General features: G+C 41.8%; 3 protein-coding genes across 5 annotated transcripts; 1 reads left to right on the forward strand and 2 right to left on the reverse strand.

Annotated features, from left to right (window-relative positions):
• The first annotated feature begins 206 nt into the window (after positions 1–206).
• Positions 207–4,469, forward strand: LOC116042976 (G-protein coupled receptor 4). The gene is made up of 3 exons (XM_031289460.2): positions 207–1,337; positions 1,895–2,317; positions 3,886–4,469. Exons 1-3 carry the CDS (start codon positions 1,218–1,220, stop codon positions 4,414–4,416), a joined length of 1,074 nt encoding a protein of 357 aa, XP_031145320.2. The 5' UTR covers positions 207–1,217; the 3' UTR covers positions 4,417–4,469.
• Positions 4,470–5,775: 1,306 nt separating this feature from the next.
• On the reverse strand, positions 5,776–10,423 carry LOC116042992. Of its 2 annotated transcripts, XM_031289480.2 has the most exons (5): positions 10,194–10,423; positions 10,127–10,129; positions 8,911–9,175; positions 6,847–7,553; positions 5,776–6,476 (listed from the first exon to the last, which is right to left on the reverse strand). In XM_031289480.2, exons 1-4 carry the CDS (start codon positions 10,289–10,291, stop codon positions 6,882–6,884), a joined length of 1,038 nt encoding a protein of 345 aa, XP_031145340.1. In that variant the 5' UTR covers positions 10,292–10,423; the 3' UTR covers positions 5,776–6,476; positions 6,847–6,881. The 2 variants fall into 2 exon arrangements, with proteins under 2 accessions (XP_031145340.1, XP_031145341.1); XM_031289481.2 differs by lacking the exon at positions 10,127–10,129.
• Positions 10,424–17,722: 7,299 nt separating this feature from the next.
• atf4a (activating transcription factor 4a) lies at positions 17,723–22,815 on the reverse strand. 2 transcript variants are annotated; one of them, XM_031289011.2, is made up of 4 exons: positions 22,602–22,815; positions 21,054–21,230; positions 20,427–20,741; positions 17,723–19,503 (listed from the first exon to the last, which is right to left on the reverse strand). In XM_031289011.2, the coding sequence occupies exons 2-4, from the start codon at positions 21,097–21,099 to the stop codon at positions 18,512–18,514; spliced, it is 1,353 nt and encodes a 450-aa protein (XP_031144871.1). In that variant the 5' UTR covers positions 21,100–21,230; positions 22,602–22,815; the 3' UTR covers positions 17,723–18,511. The 2 variants fall into 2 exon arrangements, with proteins under 2 accessions (XP_031144871.1, XP_031144870.1); XM_031289010.2 differs by having other exon boundaries at positions 17,723–19,506.
• Positions 22,816–23,224: the final 409 nt, after the last annotated feature.

Consider the following 23,224-nt stretch of genomic DNA (forward strand, 5'->3'; position numbering starts at 1 on the left):
CCACAGCTATTCATACAAGCACCCCCCCCCCCCCCCAATCAGACAATCCTGCCTGAAGGCCGGACTGCTCTGACCTGTTGCCACAGTCGTTGAATCAGTGTGTGTGTGTGTGTGTGTGTGTGTGTGTGTGTGTGTGTGTGAGTTCTCAATGATATTGTGTTGCACTTACATAAAGTTAAGTGACTTGGGTGAGACAGATTAAATAAAATATATATATATATATATAAATCGAAGCACCAAAGGCCAAGATATCCTGACTTTTTATCCCCAGTAATAGTTAAGCTCAGTGACTGGATCCATTTCCCATATTGCAACTTGATAGCATCCTTCACTGGACTCTGTATGCCTAGTAAATGCCCATATATTTCAAACTCCACACCCCTTCTTACCGGCTGAGTAGTACTCCTCATTATCAGTAACCTGATCATGTGCAAAATTGTTGGTTGTGTAATCAAAACTGTTATGAAAACACACAGCAGTCTTTATATACACTAGGTGGGTGTTTGTCGTGACTTTGCAAGCTTGTATTCCCAGCAGGATTTTTCTCAACACAGTCTGGCCACATTAGTAACTCCTTGCGTTAGATTTCTCATGTATGCTTACCTTGCATCACCTGTTTACTAAACAGTGTACAATTGCATCAGTGAGAATGAATGTTCAGCTGCACTGCTGCTGTAGATAGAAATTAGCCATAGCAAACGAACCTGGGATCAGATTACCCGTTTACGCCCTAACATGAACCATAAAATGAGAAAAATGAAAAGTCATGCACAGGCCAGCGGCTTGAGAAACTATAAGGCTGATGTCTTTATAACGCAACAACTGGGAATATGCATAGTAACGCAACCACTTTGCCACACCAAAGGGAAATTTAAAGGACGGTACAGATGACAACACTACAGTAAATTCCTCAGTTCAACACTCAGGGAGCCCTGAAGACAAAGACAGAGTCCCCTTGACGCATGGATTACTCAATGACGAGAGAATATGACATACATTTTTGCCCCTGCAGCATGTATGCGTCTAGCCTACTTCTAGGACATCATGCCAACCCTGTCTAACTCAACCTAAATACGCCCCTTTGTACGTATCCAAACCGTCCAATCACTGTACATGTCTCAGCAACTCTATTTTGCATTACTGCCCAATCACAGCTTGGGTTTGACACCACATTGAGGAGAGATAGCCATTGTCCTTCTGACTGGCCCAATCCAGCAATGGCATCAGTCCCTGTGCAGCGTGTTTATAAGCCCTCGGCCCCGCTCGTGCTACATGCAGAAAAGTTTTACAGCAAGTGCAGAAGACCAGGGCTGCAGGACACTGTTATCTCTGTTAGGGTAAGATGGGTTGATGTGATATTCTAGTTCCGCTGTGTAGGCCTCTCTATGTAGCATGTATGCGTGACTGTAAAATACATTGTATTTTATTCCTTTTTTAAACTATTTATTGAATGGGGAAATTACTTTTTTTTCACTCTGTATTAGATCACACAGAAATACACAAAACAAATGGAGAGATGTCAGAGTGACAGGGCTGCAACTGCTGGACAGGTGCCCAAGCAGTTGGGGTCTGGTGCCTTGCTCAAGAGCACCTCGGCAGTGCTCCAGCTGCCAATCCACACTCCATACTTCGGTCCATGTGGGGACTTGAACCAGTGACCCTCCGGTTCCAAAACCCAACTCTCTACTCGCGCTACTGCCACCCATTCTACCCCCATTTTGGTGCATTAAAATTGGGAAATTACTTTTAGATCACAAGCAAGGGCATAATTGTTGCTATGATTTTGACTGTAAATTTTAGACTTTAAAACATGGCACACTTTTGGGGTCAAAATGTACACAAATGAAATGTGGAGAATCAAAACTAACCCTTTACTCCCCTTTCTTTCTCATAGCATCCCAGCCTCTCCTTCCACCATCGGCACTTCTTCCCCACAATGTTCAACACCACTCTGAACCCCACCACCAACTTCTATGAAAACTCTACCACCCCTGGTGGCCCCAGTGGACCTCCACCATGGTACCAGTTCCCAGTGTGTGCCGTTTCCCCTTACGGCTTCATTTTCTACTTTGGGGTCAAGGTGTTCAACCTGGCAGTGGGGACGCCCTGTAACATCCTGGTCATCTGGCAGATCGCCACCAGGAAAAGTGACGCGTCCACCTCTGACATCTTTATCTTCAACCTGGCCATCCTGGACGCCTACTTCTGCCTAATGACGCCCGTAGATATGGTCAACCGGCTGCTGCTGGATGACAGTCGCATTTGGTACTTTCAGAGGTTCGCATATGGGATCAAGGATGTAGCCCCACTCTTTCTGGTGAGTTTTTGTATGTAATACTTTACACCGGAGCAGTGATAAATGGGGTGATACATTTCTGCATCCTAAAAAAAGGCCTAATGTATAATACTTGACTTCTATGAACCATCAATTTAAAAATGGCAGTAAAAACAGCCTTTCTTAACCTGTTGCCTGTGATAGTACAGGGTCCTGTGCAGCTCAATACATGTGGCTAGGCTCTAATACATATACATGATATCAGATAGTTTGCTTTTAATGCAGAAAGATCAGAAATACAGAGCTACAGTTGGGCAAAAGCAAAGGCGAATGCAAGTTCAGCACTGTATTTTGGATGTTACCTTGCTCATAATAACGTCAACCCATATACATTAGTTTGGTTTATTTTAGGTAATATATAAAATACTGTGGTTGCTTCAAATTGTATAATCTCGTAACCTCATGACCTTATTTGTCTGTGAAATAAGATAATTATATGGTAAGATTTGGATCATATCCCAAAGTAGTAATATAAAAAAATTGTTCTGCTGTTAGAAAATGTTATTTTTAATTTTTCTCATGGACCACTTAAAGGAGCTGGCTCGTAGCCGAGTCTGACACGTTGTAGTCTATATCCTTGACGTTCCACTTCCGGGATTGCTCCGTTGCCACCGGAAAATCGGCCGGATTTCGCTCATTTAGGCCGGATATCCGTCGCCTTGGGCTTCCTTTGTGTTGGCATTTAAAACTCCGGTGGATTTATGAAGACTATGGTTAACTGCTCCTCAGATCTCTGCAGGGTAAATCCAGACAGCTAGTTAGACTGTCTGTCCAATCTGAGTTTTCTGTTGCACGACTAAAACAACTTTTGAACGTACACGTTCCACCAAAACAAGTTCTTTCCTGAGCCTATTTTGCAGCGGCACCACAGCTTTTCTCCGGTGCTTACCACCAACCAAGACGATTGTGATTGGTTTAAAGAAATGCCAATAAACCAGAGCACGTTTTCCTCCCATCCCCGAATGCTGTGTGGAGTAGCCAGACCCTCCTCCCACGTGCTTTGGAGGAGGGTCTGGTAAAGCGAGACTAGACACATTGTGACCGACAGAGGCACTCAAAAGTACAACTTCAAACTTACTTCGTTCTGTCTCTGGACATTTTCAGGACTAAGTTAGTTGAGTATGAGTATTTAAAAAATGTGCGCCTAAGTGCAGAACACTATCTCCTTTGAAAGAAATGGGGTCATAACATAAAAGTCATCTAAAAAGCTTCTTCAATTTTTCATCAACTAAAATTATAGTCCAGTAATTTTGACTTCGCTAAGCAAGGGAAATGAAATTAAGTATACTGTAACTTGGCTAACACTTTAATTGAAGGTATCTACATAAGAGTGACATGACACTGTCATGACACAGTCATGACACATGAACCCTAACCCTAACTCTAACCATAATCATAACCCTAACCATAACTTGTCATGACAAAAACCGAATGACACTTACTAAAAGAAGCGTTATGTCATAAATGTTTATGACTGTGTCATGTCACTCTTATGCAGATACCTTCAAGTAAAGTGTTACCGATATTTCTTCACTGATCTGCTGTTCCAGGTGTGTATCTGTCTGGATCGCTACATGGCTGTGGTCCACCCAGTACTCTTCACTGGTATTCGAGACAATAAGATGCGCATTGGCATCTCTGTGGTGGTCTGGGGCTTCATTCTGGCTTACGGCCTCACCAAGTGCGTCCTGGGAGTCATGAGCGTCAATGAGGTCTTCAGCGGTGTCATCCTCTTTGCCTTTGCGGTCATGTTCTTCTGCAACATCTCCGTCATTTGGGTCCTCAGACGTTGTGTGGCGGGAAAGGAGGTGATGCACCCGGTAAAGAAGAAAGCCTTTAAGATGGTGCTGATCATCCTGGCCATCATCATGTCCAACTACCTGCCGCCCGTAGCTCTCATGCCCTTCGTGTCCTACTACACCTTCGTGGCGTTTCGCTGCCAGATCAGCATCAGCGTGTTCTCCATAATGGATCTGAGCAGCAGCGTTGAGCCTCTCCTCTACATCACCAAGATGGAGCGTGTGGACGGCAGGTGCTGTGGAGGGAGTTTCTCTAAGAAGCCACACGATGTCAAGGTGTGATCAAGCTTCCATTAAACATAAAATAACCCCGTCTTGGAAATGTCTAAACAATGTTTTTATGGTAACACTTTACTTGAAGGTATCTACATAATTTCAATTCAATTCAATTTTATTTATAGTATCAAATCATAACAAGAGTTATCTCGAGACACTTTACAGATAGAGTAGGTCTAGACCACACTCTATAATTTATAAAGCCCCAACAATTCAACTAGGTCCCCCAAGAGTAAGCATTCTATGACAGTGTCATGTGTTCATGACACTGTCATGAACACGACACATGAACCCTAACTCTAACCCTAACCATAACTTGTCATGACAAAAACCGAATGACACTTATAGACAGAAGCGTTATGTCATGAACGTTATGACTTCTTTATGTTTATGACACGTTCATGACAATGTCATGTCACTCTTATGTAGATACCTTCAAGTAAAGTGTAACCGTTTTTATTAATTTTTCATTGCAAATACAATTTTCAACCACACACACCAGGACCACACACACGCACACACAGAGTGCGTTTCACTATCTTTGTGGGGACCTGTCATTGACATAATGCATTCCCTAGCCCCTTACCCTAACCTTAACCATCACAACTACATGCCTAACCCTTACCCTAACCCTAACCTAATTCTAACCCTAATCCTACAACCAAGTCTTAACCCTCAAACAGCCCTTTAAAGTTGTGGGGTCCAGCATTTTGGCCCCACAAGTATACTGTATTCCCGGTTTTTGGACCCCACGAATATAGTTAAACAAGAACACACACACACACACACACACACACACACACACACACACAGACACACACACAGACACAGACACACACACACACACAGTGTTGCTGTCGCGGCTGGTAATAATTTGAACTAAGGTAGGTTATTCCTTTGAGAGTTGAGTTGGTTCTTCTATGGCAACTAGAACCCCCTCTTGTTAACACGTACACCTCTTTTAGACCATTTTAATGACGGCCTGGGGCAGCGCCTGGTTTACAGAGCACTGATTATGCACTTAGCATTAGTCATTTATTAAGCCTCATAATCAGAAATGCACTGTGGGACCAATTAGTAACAGTGTAATGAGTGGGCATGCAGATTATGCAAGTGGTTAACAAAGTAAATAGGTAATTAATAAAAGAACACAACTGTGCGGCGTGATGACTATTACATGATTTAAGTAACGACTCAACTTATAAAAGTTAAAAAACTAACAAATATCATTTCAACTCTCAAAATAATCTATTGTAACTAGTTGAATTGTCAAAAAATATGATGCAACTTATGTCTGACTTTTTCTTTCTTCAGAATGGATATGTAAAATTTTCAAATATTGATTAATGACCTCTGACAGAGATAAACATGTCAACAAGTCTTTATTTTGATAAAATAAATAAAAACAGATGTTTCCTAAAGAGTTTGTCATCGTGTATGTGTGAAAGAACTTATCTTTGCATTTTTAAATTTTGATTGTAATAACAGAACTTTAAATTCTATTATCTATTATTAATTAACAAAAATGGCTCAATATTTAAAATACACAAACTATTGGGTGTATTTGGTATATTCTAAATAAGTGTATGAATGTGTAAAGGAATCACTTATTTCTGATATTATATTCTAAGCCAGAACAGGACATACAGCCTCCTTACAAAACATCCGCTTTTAGTCAGTTTATTACACTTGAAACTTCCTTCGTAATTGACAGAAGCACATTAATATTTACCTACTTTAGACCTGGTCTAATTTGCAAGTTATGCAGCTTAACCATGATTAGATGTTTGATTTCTTTATCTTTCATAAATGTGTCAAATTTTGGATATCTAATCTAATGCCTACAGATCATTCTTGCTGGTGCAAAGCCCCATCCCTGTCCAGTCATGATTAGTCAAAGGCAAGACTGTGGTACATTAATGAATGTGACAGTAAAAAAAATGATGTCAATGCCATCATATTATGGAAGATATATCACATCTCTTTCATTTCGTTATGTTACACAATTGTTGTTAACTCATAAGCAAAGAGGAATTCCTTTCACAGCTAAAACTATTAGAAGTTAGTAGGGCTGCCCGATATGAGGAAAATATCTAACTGCGATTATTTTGACTGATATTGCAATTGCAATACGTTTCACAATATCAGAGGGAATGACCATTTTTGTATCATTACTCTCATTTTCACAAAAAGTATTAAAATTTAAAAAGATAAAGTGATTATAGTGTGATTTTTGCGAGGATCTCTACCAAACAAAGATGTTTTCTGTAGTCTGTAAGATAGGATTTCTAGGCCGGGATGTCTCTGCAGTACCACAATACTTCATTCAGAACGCTTTGACACATATTTTGCACCGCTCCTGCGATTTGGATATTGCACTAGTCCATGTTGTGATTTCGATAAAATTGCGATTAATTGTGCAGCCCTAGTAGTTAAGCAAGTGAGTAGGAATCAAACTATATGTAACAGCATTAAATCTGAGTAATTTTAGCGTGCAGTTCCTTCAGACTTTCCAGGCTGGCTTCAGGTCCATCTTCTGAGGTCACATATCCAGGATAAGTGGGGTAAAACTGCGGAGGTCGTGGTTTAGTGGTCTCATTTCCAATGCCTGATGACGAAGCTAGAAGCAGTGGTATCAACTTGGCGTGAGCGTAGTCAATCTCGAAGCCCTCAAAAATAAGCCCCATCCCCCAGGCGCCCAGCGCCTCCTGCACAAGCCTCGACGCCTCCCAGGTTGCCAGCACCAGTCCCTCGTAGTCCTCTTTTTCTAGTCGGAAAATATCAGAGGTCAGCGGTCTGCGTGGGACCAGCACGGTAAAGCCGGGGGAGTTAGGGAAAGGAGTGAGGAAAGCCACATGACCCTCGTCCTCCCACACCCGCCACTGTTCCTCCTCCCCGCGAACGATGCGTGAAAACAGGCCAGGGTGAGCCGGATCGTCCCCGAGGAAAGACAGATCGGGCGGGGCGTCAGGGATGGGGAGCTTGGCTCGAATCTTGGTCTGGATTTCAGTCAGGCTGGAGTTAGTCCATCGGCAAGCGGTCTTCGAGGTGCAGTAGCCCGGGTCGTGGGCATTGTGCTCCTCTTCTCCTGCCAGGTGAGGGCGCCACTCTGCATCCAGACCATGTAGAGGGAGGACACGGATCTGTAGAAAATGAAAATAAATGTGTACTATTTAGTAACTGAAACTAGGGCTGGGCAATATATCGATATTATATCGATATATGAAGCTGGATATCGTCTTAAATTTTGGCTATCGTAATATCGCAACAACACAAGTGTTGTCTTTTCCTGGTTTTAAAGGCTTACAGTCAAGTGATGTCATTTTCTGAATTTACCAGACTGTTGTAACTGTTCTATTATTTGCCTTTACCCACTTCGTCATTATATCCACATTACTGATGATTATTTATGAAAAGTCTCATAGTGTTAATATTTTGTGAAAGCACCTGAAGTCAACCCAACAATATCGCCGCAATATCAATATCGAGGTATTTAATCAAAAAAATCATGATATTTGATTTTCTCTATATTGCACAGCTCTAACTGAAACTCTGATTGGCAACCGAGCGGCAATGTAACTTAATGGGGCAATTGTAGAGCCTTGCCTTTTGTCCAATACAAATGATTTTTTTGTGTGTGTGCTACTGACAGGCTCAGAGTGTTACTATAAGTGTCTGACAACATTATCGATCTCAGGACGTGACTTTTTGTCCAAAGACAGTGGTGTGGAGAGAGGAACGCGAGACGAGAAAAAGACGTGGTGACACAGCGTTGTGTCTGAGATATATCACTGGACACATCCAGACCACAGATATCTGGCAGCAACAGGTCTCACTCCTGACAACATATTCTTTGGGCATTTTAACCAATACTTTTCAGTCGACATTATACAATAAGAATAAAAATCTGTGTTAAAGTTTTCCCCTTGAATGACAATTTATGTGGTTCATAGTGGGATTCATAATATCGCGCCCCGAATAGAACGTTGAGGTGAAGACGACGTGAAAATACATTTATTAATCATATATTATTATGCTGTGTTAAAAAAAATTCCATGACTTTTCCAAAACTTTCTCTCTCTCTCTCTCTCTCTCTCTCTCTCTCTCTCAACGCCTTTTACTCGAGTTGCATTCCTCTCTCCACACCACTGTCTTCGGACAAAAGTCACATCCTGAGATCGATAATGTTGTCAGACACTTATACTAACAATCTCAGCCTGTCAGTAGCACACAAAAAAAAAGCAAGGCTGGACAATTGCCCTATTATTAGGTTACATTGCAGCTCGGTTTGCACTGGCCCGTCATTGCGATCTCGCTTAATACTGGACCAAATTCAAAGATTTTTGGTCACATTAGTCTATTAGACACAAATGCATGGGGAAATGGGGTCCAGATTTAAAAAAAAAAAAAAAAACAGTAGTTACCCTTTAAATTCTAAAGGCTCTCTTTCCATGCACAGTACAGCCAATCAGTCTATCAACTGGTCAAAGAACCCCTCACCTGAGCCGGTCTGTCTCTGTGGGGTCTGCTGACCAGCGCACACCTCCTAACCCCCAACCTGTCACACAGCAGCTCTGCAACAGCTCTCGCCCCCAACAGCCAGGATAAGAACTCCTGCTTCTCCAGGTGGAAGATGCTGCCTCCGAGGCTGCCAGGGGTGCTGCGCTCCAGGATAACAGAGCCCGAGGTCCAGGGCCGGGGGTTAAGGTGGGCCACCAGCCCCTCGGACTCCCAGATGACATGACGGGGAAGAGCGGAGGACATTCTGTGGAGCCAGGAGAGAGAGAGAGAGAGGAGAGGATGGATGATGCAGTCTAATCTGTCATTTGAAGTATAATTAATTTAAACTAATTTATAATGTTGCATTGTTTAATTTGTCATGTCTGGCATGGGCTTAATGGCTACTAACATACCATACTATGCAGCTACTGTATTAATGCAGCAAAAAAAATAGGGAGTAGAAATATGCAAAAAATGTTATCTTCTGAGGTACATATCACACACATGCTTCGATAATTCAATAGGACAAATCTGTCTGATAAATGACAATTGTCATTTATGTAACAAGTAGCTTTATTGGGAAAAACATCACACAGCAGAACATTTTCTTTTTCTTACATGGTCCAGTGTTGGTTCATACAATGTTTTCTACAAATAGCCTACTTCCATACCTTTACTGAAGTAAAATCATAAATACAGGACTTTTAGTTGTAACATGGTATTCTTACAGTGTGGCGTTTACTCAAGTAGAGATGATTTCAATCAATCAACCACTGATCTATGGTGAGTAACGTTACACACAACTGTTTCACAGAAAGGTTTTGTACTGACGGAGATGATACAAGAAATGTAGCTGACGCAGATACTTTCTAAAATGTTGAGAAAAGCGTTATAGTTATTTCAGTTGTTCAGCTGACCTGTTGTTCACATAAAGCAAAAACAATAACACGTTGGTTAACGGTTGGACCACGAGGGCTTTTAAGAATATTTAACATACGTAACGTTAGCTGGACTAGTTCTAGAACTAATTCTCTCGAGCAAAGGCTTTTGGTTCAGGTAAATCTGTCAAAATAAAAACCATTACTAAATAACTGTGGAACTTAGTTCACAAATGTTCACAAAATGCCCCTACCATCATTTTTTTAAATGGGAGTTTGGTTTAACCGTCTGCCCACTCAAGAACGTTAAATAATTAACACATATTGAACTGACCTACCTTCTAATAACGAACGTTGTAAAGTTAAACAGCATAAAGTCACTAAGGAGGTGATGAGTCAACCGACCTTCTTCTAGCTGTTTCTGTTTGCTCGCAGCAGGCCGCAAAGTAAGCACAAGCAGCAGCTATCAGTATGGCAGTGTTTGCGGTTTCGCCTCGCCACATCCGCAGTGCTGAGTGAAAGACAGAAAAAGGAACTATAGGCGAACAGAAAGCACTGGTCTTATGACTGTAATGCCATGGGCTGTGTGCTCAATGCCTCCCACTCTTATTTCTCTATCACTATGAGTCAGTCCAGTTTATTCTTCTTTGGGTGTTAACGGCAGCTTGCCTTGCATTTACTGTTGCACTACTGCCATCTTCTGGAGTTAGTTCACTTCTTCTTTTTCTTCTTTATGGAGTTTTACGGCAGCCGGCATCTGTAATGTTGCATTGCTGCCACCTTCTGGAACCAGTCTTTTACTGTGCCACCTTTTTCTAATGAGTTTACAGTGACCACCCAAATTATTCCCATTCGAGACATGACATTATTTACTATAACCCAAACCCGATTGTCTGAGTTTGTGCAAATCCTCTTTTGCAGGAACACCCTGATAACATTTACACAGTTACACATTCATACCTGGAAGCTGCCCAGTACAACCACAGTCTGATCTAATAATAATAATAATAATAATAATAATAATAATAATAATAATAATAATAATTAAATTTAAATGTTTACTCTCTGTTGTTATTTTTATACACATTACACACAGGCCTGAATTACACACACATATGCTCATTACCTATACATGCACAAATGGAGAGATGTCAGAGTGAGGGGGCTGCCCATGGAAAGGCACCCCGAGCAGTTGGGGGTTTGGTGCCTTGCTCAAGAGCACCTTGGCAGTGCCCAGGAGGTGAACTGGCACCTCTCCAGCTAACCAGTCCACCACCATACTTTGGTCCGTATGGGGACTTGAACCAGCAACCCTCCGGTTCCCAAACCAACTCCCTACTGACTGAACAGCTGCACTGGAGCAGTTGGGGTTAAGGGCCTTGCTCAAGGGCACCTCAGTGGTGGTAATGAGGGACGGACAAGCACTGTCCACAAGGTTCAAAAATCTATCTGCGTCCAGCACCATCTTCATCTTTTTTCTTTCTCTGTATCTCGACCGCACAGCTCATTACCATGGAAATAAACGCGCTGGACCCTTTTTTTTGTCCATGCAGATTTTTGGATCAGCTCCATCTCTTCATCTTCCATCATTGTGTAAAGGTAACTGCTGGATGTCTGTGTACTGTAGTTTGCTTTAAAAAGTTAAAACTTGAAAATCTGATCAAATGAACTGTTCAGGCATCTACAGGCACTGACTATGAACACATCAACATGACTGGGTCATTTTGACTTGTGTCAGCACAGCTTATATTCATGTTACCTGCTGACTTATGTCTCCCAAAGTGTGTGTTAATGCAGAATCGTTAACATCTTCGAAGGGGAGATGTTATTCAGACGAGCTTTTGACTCTCCAACAATAAATGTTGATAGCGGTGACATCCAACAGAGGCTCTGGTTTAGGGCTCTACTTTATATGACACATAGGTCACACAATAAAACATACAGTCTTGTAAAACATACATCTTGGTTGCCAGTTTTGAAGAGGAGAGACACCAGAGGGAGCCCTTGAGCTGCAGACGAAAGGGAGTGAATTTTTCACTGGTGAAATAAAAAGGTTCCGAAAGAAATTGAACACCATTGCTGCAATAAAACCCTTTGATTCATAACTCTTTGTCTAACACTCATTCCATCTACATCAATTTATCAAATTTGAGCTTTTAAGAGTGAATCCCTCTTATCTTTGGCTTGTTCTCAGAATTACTCACTTCCTCTTTCTGCGGAATTTCAACGTAAAAAAACCACACTGACTACATTTCTGAACATGAAGGCCTACCAGTATTTCAATTCAAATAGCGAAATGGGTGTCCATTCAAACCGAGACACCAATATGGCCTGAAAATACTACACACACACACACACACACACAAACTTGTACTATTATAGGCCCACTTGTGCAGACCCTCATTGACATAATACTTTAATCATATTCTTAACCATCACAACTAGTGATCTTCTCCTAAACGTAAGCTAAACATAATTGTAACCTTACCTCTAAAAAACTAATCTTAACCATTAAACAGCAATATGAGGAAGTGAGGACAGGACAGGTACAGAACTCACATTGGTCCTCACAAAGTTAGACATATAAGATCACACAAACTAATATCACATTGTCTGTAGCCAAAACATTTTCACTGCCCTTGCACAATTGAACTCATACAGATGGAAGCACCTGGATAAGATTAACCCTCCTGTTGTCCTCAGGTCAAATTTGACCCATTTTCAAAAAGTGTCTATATCAGAAATTTTGGGTTCTTTCAACCATGTGTGTGTGTGTGTGTGTGTGTGTGTGTGTGTGTGTGTGTGTGTGTGTGTGTGTGTTAAGTGACAAAAAAGCTTGGATAAAACTGACCAAAACATCGGGGGAAAGCAACAAAAGTGTTGAAAAAGACGACCAAAATGTTGAAAAAGTTTTTAATTTAAAATTTTGACCCAGAAAAACAAAAAGTTGCACGGTCGACGGGAAGACAACACGAGGGTTAAATAAATAAAAGGAAGGCAAAAGAATACATGGAGTGGGGATAATCGCATGTATGTCAAACATATAGCAGAATACACCTGTTATTGCCCATTCTTATAACTGCAGAAAGTGTTGGTCAGCTATATTATCTGTATAGTTACCATGCACATTTGTTTCCAACATTATGTCAAAATAAATGTGAATTCCTTTGGTTCACAAGTGGTCTCACGTGAAAGACAGTGAGGTACAGTGAACAAATGTGTCGTCCCACTTTCTGGGAGTAAATCTGTCTTCCTAATCTGAAGCCCATGACCTCAGTAATGAGATCAGCTGCTCAGAGATCCTCTGTGGAGCATATCAGCTGAAGACCAGCACGATGATTCACTCAGCCAGAGTGGGCACAGGGTCACACTGGGTGAAATTCAGGAGCGGAGTACAGAAATACCAAAAAATCTCTCTCGGGATGACTTAGAAGTGCTCTCATACAAGTTTCTGGTGTAAAAATCAGCTCAATATCAGCAAGTTAACTTTCAACAGGAACCCTTTAAGAAAAAAAAAAAGTATTACAGTTATATAGAGTTGTATTTGCTTTTTAGGTTCACGGTCATGTTTGACTGAAAAAGGATCAGGCTTCAGAAAATGATATAGGGGTTTCAAGAGATAGCTACATCCTTCAAAAAAGGCAGATTGGACAGATGTCATACTGCTTTGTTTACATTTACGAATATAACAAAATGAAATCATTAATCGTATATGTGGAAAGTTCATTAGTGACTTTTGCTGCAATGCTTTCAAGGGTTTACATTTATGTAAGAGATATGATTTTAGAAGCAGCCAAAGCTAAATTATAAATAAGAAATACTTGAGGTGATTCCAACAAAGCTACTCAGTTGCAGTGAAATAATTGCATTCAGATCGGTAAATTACTCTTACTGCCTCCCAGCTTCTTGTTCTACTTTAGGTGTACTGGCGACAGAGGTGTAAAGTAGGAAACACACAAGGGATGAAACATTTACTGACAGGATGTGAAGTAACAAACTGTTGTATAAGCCCAGATGTCTGAAGAATGACGAACTAACCCCCAAACACTGACCAGAGGAGAAATAGGTATTTTTTAATATGAATGAAACAAACAAAAAGTCACTAAATGCTCCACATACTGCTCCTGGGATCATCGAGAGCACCTGTTGTTTCTCTTCCCTTTCTCTATTTGACAGTTACTGACTACTTTTGACATGTTCCTTGTTTATAGTCTGTTTAACGGTTTGGTCACATGTAGTTATAGAGTGTATTCGCCTCTACTTGGTCATTGACCAATGGCAGGAGTTTTTACTTTTACCGTTACGTAATTTCCCCACAGGAACGGATGCCGTTAAATCTTAGAATAGTTTGGTTATATTCGTGGCTGGTATGGTTGTTGGAGGTCAGTAACTATAGTGATTCTGATATTTTCTAGACTCAAATCTTCTCATTTGCTGGGGAAAAATACAAGAACGCAATGTTTCCTGGAGAACTTCACGTCATGAGTGGGAAAGCCTCTGAATCATCACCTGTAGAGTCTAAAACTCACCAAACTCCAAACAAACAATATTCTTGGTGGAGTATGAGTCAACTTTACAGTAAAAGCAAAGGAGCATAACCGTGAATGTTGATTGTTAAAATATCCAGGTGCTGTGCTGGGCTTTTGTAGGTTTTTGTGTTGGGTAATGTCAAGGTTACCATGACATGTGGACTTTTGAACGCAAATTTACAACGTAAAAAAACAAACTTGGAACTAGCTGTTCTGCACACTTTGCTACTTTATACATGTAGAATAGAAGTGTCAACACAAGTGGTAAACCATTTCGGAGCCAAAATAAATCCTTCAGTCCAACTCCTCCAAGCTGCAGACACAATAAACTATCCTGCACTTCCATTTCTTCCAATATGTCAGTATCCACACGTGGACTTTAAAACAAGTTTATCCTTCACGTGATAGGCGTGTTAATATCAGCCAGGAATAAACTGGAATATTAGAAAGTGTCAGATTGCTTGACTGTTACTGACTTACAGTAGACAAACTATGAATAGAGTTACAGCCCTACTAGGTCCAGTCCTTGGTGAGCCAGATGCCATCGTGTCATGTACTCTAATTTGAAATATAGTCGAGTATTGTATACAGCCTATAGCATCAAAGTGCAGGCAATACGAGGGTAAAATTCAATTTGTACTAAAACCGGTTTTACTGGGTTGGCTTTGGGCAACAGGTCCAAACAGATGTGAAGAAAGGATGTTTAAAGAAAGGAAAGGAATAAGAGGAGAGCTTAAAAGGCTATAAACTCGCTGTGTTATTATGTACACCTATAGCTAAAACTAATGCAGTCTAATGGAAGAGCCATGACAAAAATCCTACATTCATAAAGTAAAATATTAGAAACACCTCTCAGTATAAAGAAGTACAATTCGATGCTTATTCACTTTTTTTTGCCGAAATTTAGATGGGAAGATTGATATCACGCTCATATCCCAGGTGTGTGTGTGTGTGTGTAATTTATGTGTGTCTAAGAAGAAGGCCTTAAGAATCCAGAGTAAAGCTGAGGTTTACGTGCCCGTGGAGTTCAGTAACTGGAAGAGAAACCTCGAACATGCTTCACACATGGACCTGGCAGAGGTTGAGAAGTTTGTTTTGTTAAAGCACTAAGGATTAAGAGTAAAAAAGTGTATTTAAAAGAAAGAGTATCTAGTGAAAGTGATCTTCTGCACCTCCGAAAGCTGATGGACGGAAAGAAACAGTTTGTTCAACCACATGGATCGTGGGTGTGGTGGCTCCGAGCAACGCGGCAAAGATTATTCTTGTCTCGTCACATTCCTCTCTGCGTTCCATAGTAATCATTACTACAGTTCCTCACAGTTACTCATGCAATTTAGCAAAGTCATTGTCAGGCCAGAATCTGTGCGTGCTTGTGTGCAGTCATGTGTCCTAGTTCATGGCGTTTTCATGACCGACTTTGTCGGAACTAAAGCCTCGTTTTGCATACAACACACAACAGCCTGCTTTGGAGTCCAGGAATTTAAAGTAGTAGGTTTCTGTACTTATTAGGCATTCATTCATAGCATCTGCGGATAACAGTATTTCAAGATGATGAAGCTGAAGATGTATGACAAGATACCATTCTCATATCTGTACGGTAAATATGAAGCTAATGCTAGCAGCCGGTTAGCTAAACTAGCACAAAGACAGGCAACTGGGAAACAGCTAGCTCCGTTGAAAGGTTCCAAAATCCGCCTACACCAGCACTGCTAAAGCTCTCTAATGACCATTATCTTGTTGTTTAATTTGTACAAAACCGAAATATAAAAACAATTTTGTTTGACTAGCCTGGTTCAGTGTTGTGTTCCAGTCTGCTAAAATAAGCTAAGATAACCATCCTGGTTTTAGGTACATGGTTATTTTTTCCCTTAATAATGAGATCATATTTTAGATATCATTGGCCAAGCAGGTAGAAGCATACTTTAAGAAGTGGAAAAGACAACATTATACTGTGATATAATAACCCTCATCACAGATTATGTCAAGCATATATCATGAACATAAAAAAAATGAATCCATATAGCCTACTGCTTTACAAAGTGGAGTAAAATCTGCCTAACTTTTCTTTTTACAACCAATGAAACCACTAAACATCTCATTTGTAGCCTCAATATCAAAGTCATAATAAAGCAGCCTTTGTTATCGCTTTCTCTCTGCTATTCAGCTGGGTCCCTCTTCTTATCTGTGACTTCTCAGGAGGGCAAGGCCTCACTACTGTGGAATCTGTCAGGGAGGAGTGGGTCTGTGTGCTTCACAGGTTTTTCTGCCAAGACTAAATTTACACAGCTGCTTGACAGTGGTCAGCACATTGAGCTGACTCTGAAACACACACGTGTTAGTATCACTTTCAGGGATACTACACTGACTTATTTTCAGTCACAGCAGGTACTGTATTACTGGAATCGCCTACACATTTTCACAACTAAGACAGAAAGCACAGTATGTTAACGTGTGCACTACTTTTGAAACAAGTTATAGAGGTTGTCCTTATTAATCAACTGCTTTGATGTCAAAAATGTCTCCAAATGTGACCACACACACACACACACACACACACACACACAACAGATGCTTAATAAGCACATATGTGGCACTCAAGCTGTTAAAGACCAGACATCTGTGGCTCAACCCCTATGTAAAATGTACTTCCTCTGACACCCACCTGTGAAACATGTGAGACTGGTTTCACAATAAAAGACCTTCCCATAAAAAGTTTGCCCATATGTTTCTCGCTTTCCTCCTCCTTATCTCAGAAAAGAGTACCTAGAGTCTAGATAGTGACATGAGACTTCACTTAAGCTTTTTACAGCTGAAAGTTGACTGGTTTGAACTTGTTTGCCAGGTTAAATTAGTGATGTTTGTGGACTGTTACCCCCATATGAATACTTATCAATTTCCAAGAATAAGAACTAATAATTTAAAAGGTGTGTGCTGCCTTATCTAGCTGCAGAATTTAAAATATTTTGCAACTACTATGCACTGGTTTTCTAGTAACCCTCAGTGTCCATACCCTTTTTCTGGCACTAATAATAAACCAGCTTTATTTCACTGGATTACACTGACACACCAATGTTTAGCATCATGGACTGTATGACTCATGCATGGAACATGTAAATACTAGTACAGCATAATTATGCTGAGGACAGTGGAACCAGTACAGCAAGAGGTCTCTAGTTTGTCTGTTGCATAGGTACATATATGACTGCCATATTAACATTAACAATGACTAACATCCATTGTCTCTACTATGGCTATATTTGAGAACGTATGCCTGTTGTACTTGTGTACACAATCTTTTGTTGTTACTCTATGATGGAATAATAAATTCCAAACATGTCATGCATTTTAAATTTGGGTTCTGTTTTATACCATCTTAAATTAGTAAAGCACATCACACAAGTCACATGAGTTCTGATAGATATTTATTAGAAAAAGAAGAGCAAGCATTTTTACAAGCCATACAGCTGTGCTAAGAGACTGAGCTACTCAAGACATGGTCAGGTGTTATCCAGTATTAAATAACAATATCTAATATCTGCAAGCAAAAGGAGGAGAGAACTACATAACCAAAAAAATAAATCCAAGTTGACAGTGTAACATCAAGAATTCATAAATAGGTTGAGGCCCCTTTCTGGACTTGAAGCTGTTAAAGAGGATAGTGGAAATGGGGTGACACTGGGTTTAAAAAGGAGTGGGTAACAAGGTAGAAGTGGTATCTCACTTTACTGACACAGGGGTCATTTTATTGACACTGAGTTGGGGTCTGGCTGTTGATTGATGCTTTGAGTGTGACGAAATCTCTTTTCAAAGTCTAACACTACCGGGAGCTACTGAATGTTGACTCATGTTTCGCATGCCTAGTCTACACATACAAATATACACCCTGCCTGTTTGCCCAAGTACTGCTAGTAAGACAGAGAGTACATTTTGGGGATCTAACAGGGGACTGAGAGACAAGCATGTACAGATGCTTCACCTGACTACCTCCCAGCCCCCTGCTCTACACTAACAATCATCAACTTCCAGAGTCTTTTCGCTTTCATCTAGCAATTCCCTCTTTTCTGTAGCGAGTTTCATACATCCACCCTAGCATGCCTTTTTTTTTGTTAATCTCTTAAAACATACTTGTAATTCAAAGTGGTGTTTTTTTGTGGCATGCGAGTGTTGGAGCAGAAACGGCGCTACACATTCTGGTTACGAAGCCACTGAACTGGTCTTGACGCGCCGCTTACGAACCTCCTCCATCAGGTCCTTGAGATACTGAATCTCTCGGCTGATGGAGTCTGCCTTCTCCGCCAACTCATGGTTCCTCTTCTCAAGCTCGTCGCACTCGACTTGAAGCAGGTCCTTTTCTACCCTCTTCTTCTGTCTGTAGCGAGTGGCTGCCGTCTTGTTCTGCTCCATCTTCTTCAGTTTCTTCTCCACCTTGGGAGCACCAGACACCGATTTGACCCTGGAGGTCTTGGCCGAGGGGGAGGAAGCGTCACAGGGCTCTGGTTTGGAGTAGGGTTTGGTCCTGGAGGAGCCAGCTGCTGGAGAGGGGGCAGGAGGAGGACATGGGAGGCGGGCAGGTGAGCCGGCAACGGACTCGATGCCAGAGTCACTGTCGCAGTCGCTTGATGGAGGAGATGTTTTAACGGACTGGTCAGGGAGAGATACAAGGGAGGGCTCATCTTTGCTGGTGAGCACCACAACAAAGTGGCCAGAGGTGGGAATAGAGAGCACAATGGGGTTGGTGGTATGATAGCTTCCATTGGGATCTGGAATGATGGTGGCTGTGAGGGATGTGGCTGTTTTCTCTGCATCCAGGACATCCACTTCACTGCCCAGCTCCAACGTGTAGGTTGGAGAGGGAGCCGGAGAGGGAGGCTCAGATTTCAGAATAAACTCTTGATCCGGAGCCACCTCGGTCTTCTTGGCCTCACCCGCTCCAGGGAGAGAGAGCTCCAGAGGGAGCGGGGGGATGCTGGGCAGTGACAGACCCAGCTCCAGGCTCTCGTGCTGGGCGTGGATGCTTGTGCCGAAGGAGTCTAGATCCAGATCCATGTGGGAGTCCAGGGAGGCCAGGAGATCCTTAGGGGAGGTGGGAGACTCATCGGATGAGCATGAGCCAATGAGGGACTCCAGGTCAAATTCACTCAGGTCGATTTTCTCCGACATCCAGTCCATGCCCGCAAAAGCATCATCTGCTGATAGAAATGATTTATTAATTAATGTTATTACTTCACACATTTTAAAAAGGTCCTTGTTGTTGACTTGATGTTTTTAGTGAATACAAAAGCAAAACAACTGCTGGAACTGGTTTCGCATCATATTGGGTCACTTGATAATTTATTCAATGATGACCTCAAGCACAAATTAATCATTGACACTCCCGCCCTGTACGGTTATGGTTTTGTGACACACATAAACCTGTTTGATTGTGTATTCAGAACACCAGGAACCTCTTACTTTTAATAGACGTTAAGATCCGCAATGAGATACCACATTCAGCTGAACTGGTTTGAGCCAGTTCAAGTCCACCCTTGAGAACCACACCTGCCAGCTGCTAACCAATGACGGTTCTCCATTGCCCAACACACCTACCAATTAATGCCTTTAAATTTTGGTCTTGGCCAAAGTTTGTACAGAGTCTTGCAAAAGACATTAACGCCCACATATTTTGAGCAACTTAACTTGATTGTAGGAATGTCAAAATGTGGCACGCCTTTAAAAAAAAAAAAGGAACAATGTCACAGAGTACTACCTAATTTTAACATCTAGGGCATGCCGCCTGCAGAGCAACCAGAAGTGCTTTACAAACACATTAAGGCCCCTATAAAATTTAACTGCTAGCCTGAAAGCAGTAAGCATTCCCAACTTAATCACCTCACTGTGGTGGAAAAACATTCTGCCCTTGGTTTCTTTCCACATAAGAACTCCCTGATAAAGCTGGTTTCTAATTTAGCCTATAACTTTCCTTTGTACATCAGCTCCATGTTTAGTTAGTGAATTACCTTACTCTACTCTCATACAGTAATTGTAATCCTACTCAACTGTGCTTACAATCTTGTGTTCCTTATGGCTTCTGATTATTATTTCATCAATGTGAAATTTAAATCACTCTCACCGTTGCCATCGTCTGCTCTAACGTGGGTGTTGAGCAGGTCGCTGGCACCCAGCCAGGGGAGGGACAGGGAGTCCACTCCGGCCTTGGTTCCCAGGAACAAGGAGGATTGGGTGGGGGGAGGAGGAGGAGGAGAGGGAGGAGGGGAGGCAGAAGAAAATGGGGAGGACGACAAGGTCTGGTAGGGAGACGGGGAGGAGAAAGAGAGGGGGGGCGAAGCTGGCGCCTTCCCCTCTAGAGAGGTGGATGGAGAAAGAGCTTCTTCTTCATCCTGGTCCAGAAGGGGCCCCATGGGGTCAGCCATCAAAAACGAGGGCCCTGTGGACAAAGACCTCTTCATTAAACGCCTAATTTCCCGTACAAAATACTTAAATAAAAAATATATATAATATAAAAATTATGCGTTTCAACTTGTAGCCCCACTAAGCCTGGCGATCTGACGGTCAGACTTGAAGATCAGAGCCAAATTACAATCAAAATATACATTTGCTTTGATACATGAAATGTTTTCATTCATGCTAAGCTTTGCAATTTGCCACACTGTCCAGCTTGTTATCCAAACAAGAGTGCTGTATATTCAGTAACGTTTGTAGTTGTGCTTTAGGAACATTCGTCATTAAAAACACTAACCTAAGTACAGGGCCTCCACGTCCTCCAATGCCAGCTCGAGTGTCATGGCTGCTGCTGGTCAATGTTAGGCGTGAAAGGGTGAACGAAAACAAAGGAGAGTCTGATGACGTTAGCAAGTCGAGGGGTTCCGTACTGCTGTCGACGGCAGCAAAGCTGTAGGTGGTTGCCGAGAGAGACCTGGGTAAAGGAGACACAGAGATGCATGTTACGGGGAGGACAAAGCGAAGAATATAGACCGTTTGAGTGTAGAACCCTAATGGGTTAAATATGGGTAAAGATTTTGGGAGCTGAACACACCTGAACAAGCACGTTTGATGGTTAAAAAAAAATTGTGAACAGTAAAGGTATTGAAATCCTATGAAAATATTATGATACGTGGCAGTACCATAATTTCTTTATTCCTTGGTCGGTTATATATTCTAGTGTGTACACATAGTCAATGTGTTGAGGATGTCAGAAACGTTGATAAAAGGGGTTGGTGATGTAATGTAATGGAAGTTGACGATGGTCATTGTTGATTATATTGTGTCAACTTTGTAGGCTGATATGCACTTTTTCTTACCCTATGTAGGTTACTTTGACACTGCTATCCATGCACCTTGTACTGGTATTTATTTGTCCTCATACGGTTTGTGTTCCAGTTGGACTGTGTGTAGAACTTGTATGTATTTATGTGTCTTGTATGCGTTTATACTTGCTGCACACCTAATTGCCCTTCCGGGACACAAATAAAGTTGAGACATGCCTTTGATAATAGGCCAACCTTATCTGTATATCTGAAACACTCCTCATAGTGTCTGCGATTCCTGAAACAAGTAGGCCTACACCTTCCTGACTTTAACAACCCCAGTGCAAACAATACAACTTTGTCGTTGACGTGTGCTTGGGTAGTTAGGCTGGTTGCATGGGGGAGGGGAGACTAATTTTGGCTAATCCGTTCCACTAAAGTGACAAAGCGGCGTTGAGGAGAAACACCCCGCCCTCCACCGGGGGATAACATTTCCTAATTTGGTCATGCTTTGGCCAGTAACTCCGCCCTCAGTGCGTCACAGCGGAGATGTGGGAGGGCAACCGCCATTTTCACAACAGAGCCATCTGTACGAGGGCTGGAAGAAAGAGTGCGCGCCATTTTGGACACGCCACGTTGTCAATGTTTAGCTAGCTAATATACACAAACACAAATGTTCAATTTGTTTAGCCTTATTGTCACCGTGAAATACATACGATTTTTACATGGACTTGAAAGTTGTTGCAGTTTACCGAGGCCACTGTTAACATGGCTCGGCACAACCCAAGCTGTTCCGCCGGCTGCTATTTAGCTACCGTTAACGTTAATTCAACTGACAGTTCGTAATTTGACACCGATACCTGAACCAGGAAATCGTAATAATCTACGTTGTATCCACTGCAACAATAGTCGTATCTATGTTAGTAACGTCCAAGCGCTTAACCGTACTCATCAGGTCTGTAAACTGCATATATATCTAATGTTAGTCCAGTTGACATTTAGGCGGCTGAAGCCAATATGTCGATATAAGAAATACTTACGCCATTTTGCCAGAAATAGCCAGTGCACTTAGCCTTTGCACTGCCAGGTTGTTGCCGCTGCAAGGATAGCCGCTGCACGCCTTTAAACTGCCATTTTAGCGCCAGAGGGCTTTCACCGAGAGTCGATAGTCGCTGTTAGAAGTATGGAAACGATGTACGGGCGGAGAGAGTCACAGTGCTATATAAATTGCCGAAACACCGCCGACTGTATTCCTCCGCCGTGTCACACCGCGGGGGCGTTTGTGTGTACATCCCTATGGTACAACGTCCATGGTAACTGGCAGCAAAGATTATTTTTAACTACTAGTAGTAGTGACTAGTAATAGCGCCTAACCCGTCTCTGCTAGCAGTGAGGGCATGGATGAGAACGTGAGGGTAAGGGGAGTTTCCGTTTAAGAAAAATTATGTACAAGCAACGAACTTCCGGGTGGGCAGAAGTAGCGTTAACCCAAAGCGCCGCTGTATTACTCCGCTCGAGTCTGGTTTGTGATTGGCTAGAATGCATATCGTCGAAACAGCTGACAAAATAGATCCATATGGAGTTTTAAACACGAGTGTCTTCCTACGTCAAATGTAGGTCAGATGCAAAATGTAAACATTGAGAAATTGAGTCTTTTACAAAT

This window comes from Sander lucioperca, chromosome 4 (genome assembly GCF_008315115.2).
Source record: "Sander lucioperca isolate FBNREF2018 chromosome 4, SLUC_FBN_1.2, whole genome shotgun sequence".
NCBI lineage: Eukaryota > Metazoa > Chordata > Actinopteri > Perciformes > Percidae > Sander > Sander lucioperca.

Coding starts and splice junctions, on each gene's coding strand:
- LOC116042976 (XM_031289460.2), top strand. CDS start 1,218: ATGGCATCAGTCCCTGTGCAGCGTGTTTATAAGCCCTCGGCCCCGCTC. Junction 1,338..1,894: donor ACACTGTTATCTCTGTTAGG/GTAAGATGGGTT, acceptor TCTTTCTCATAG/CATCCCAGCCTCTCCTTCCA. Junction 2,318..3,885: donor ATGTAGCCCCACTCTTTCTG/GTGAGTTTTTGT, acceptor CTGCTGTTCCAG/GTGTGTATCTGTCTGGATCG.
- LOC116042992 (XM_031289480.2), bottom strand. CDS start 10,291: ATGTGGCGAGGCGAAACCGCAAACACTGCCATACTGATAGCTGCTGCT. Junction 7,554..8,910: donor ACAGAGACAGACCGGCTCAG/GTGAGGGGTTCT, acceptor CATTTTCTACAG/ATCCGTGTCCTCCCTCTACA.
- atf4a (XM_031289010.2), bottom strand. CDS start 21,099: ATGACACTCGAGCTGGCATTGGAGGACGTGGAGGCCCTGTACTTAG. Junction 20,742..21,053: donor CGTGGAGGCCCTGTACTTAG/GTTAGTGTTTTT, acceptor CTTTGTCCACAG/GGCCCTCGTTTTTGATGGCT. Junction 19,507..20,426: donor TAGAGCAGACGATGGCAACG/GTGAGAGTGATT, acceptor CATTTCTATCAG/CAGATGATGCTTTTGCGGGC.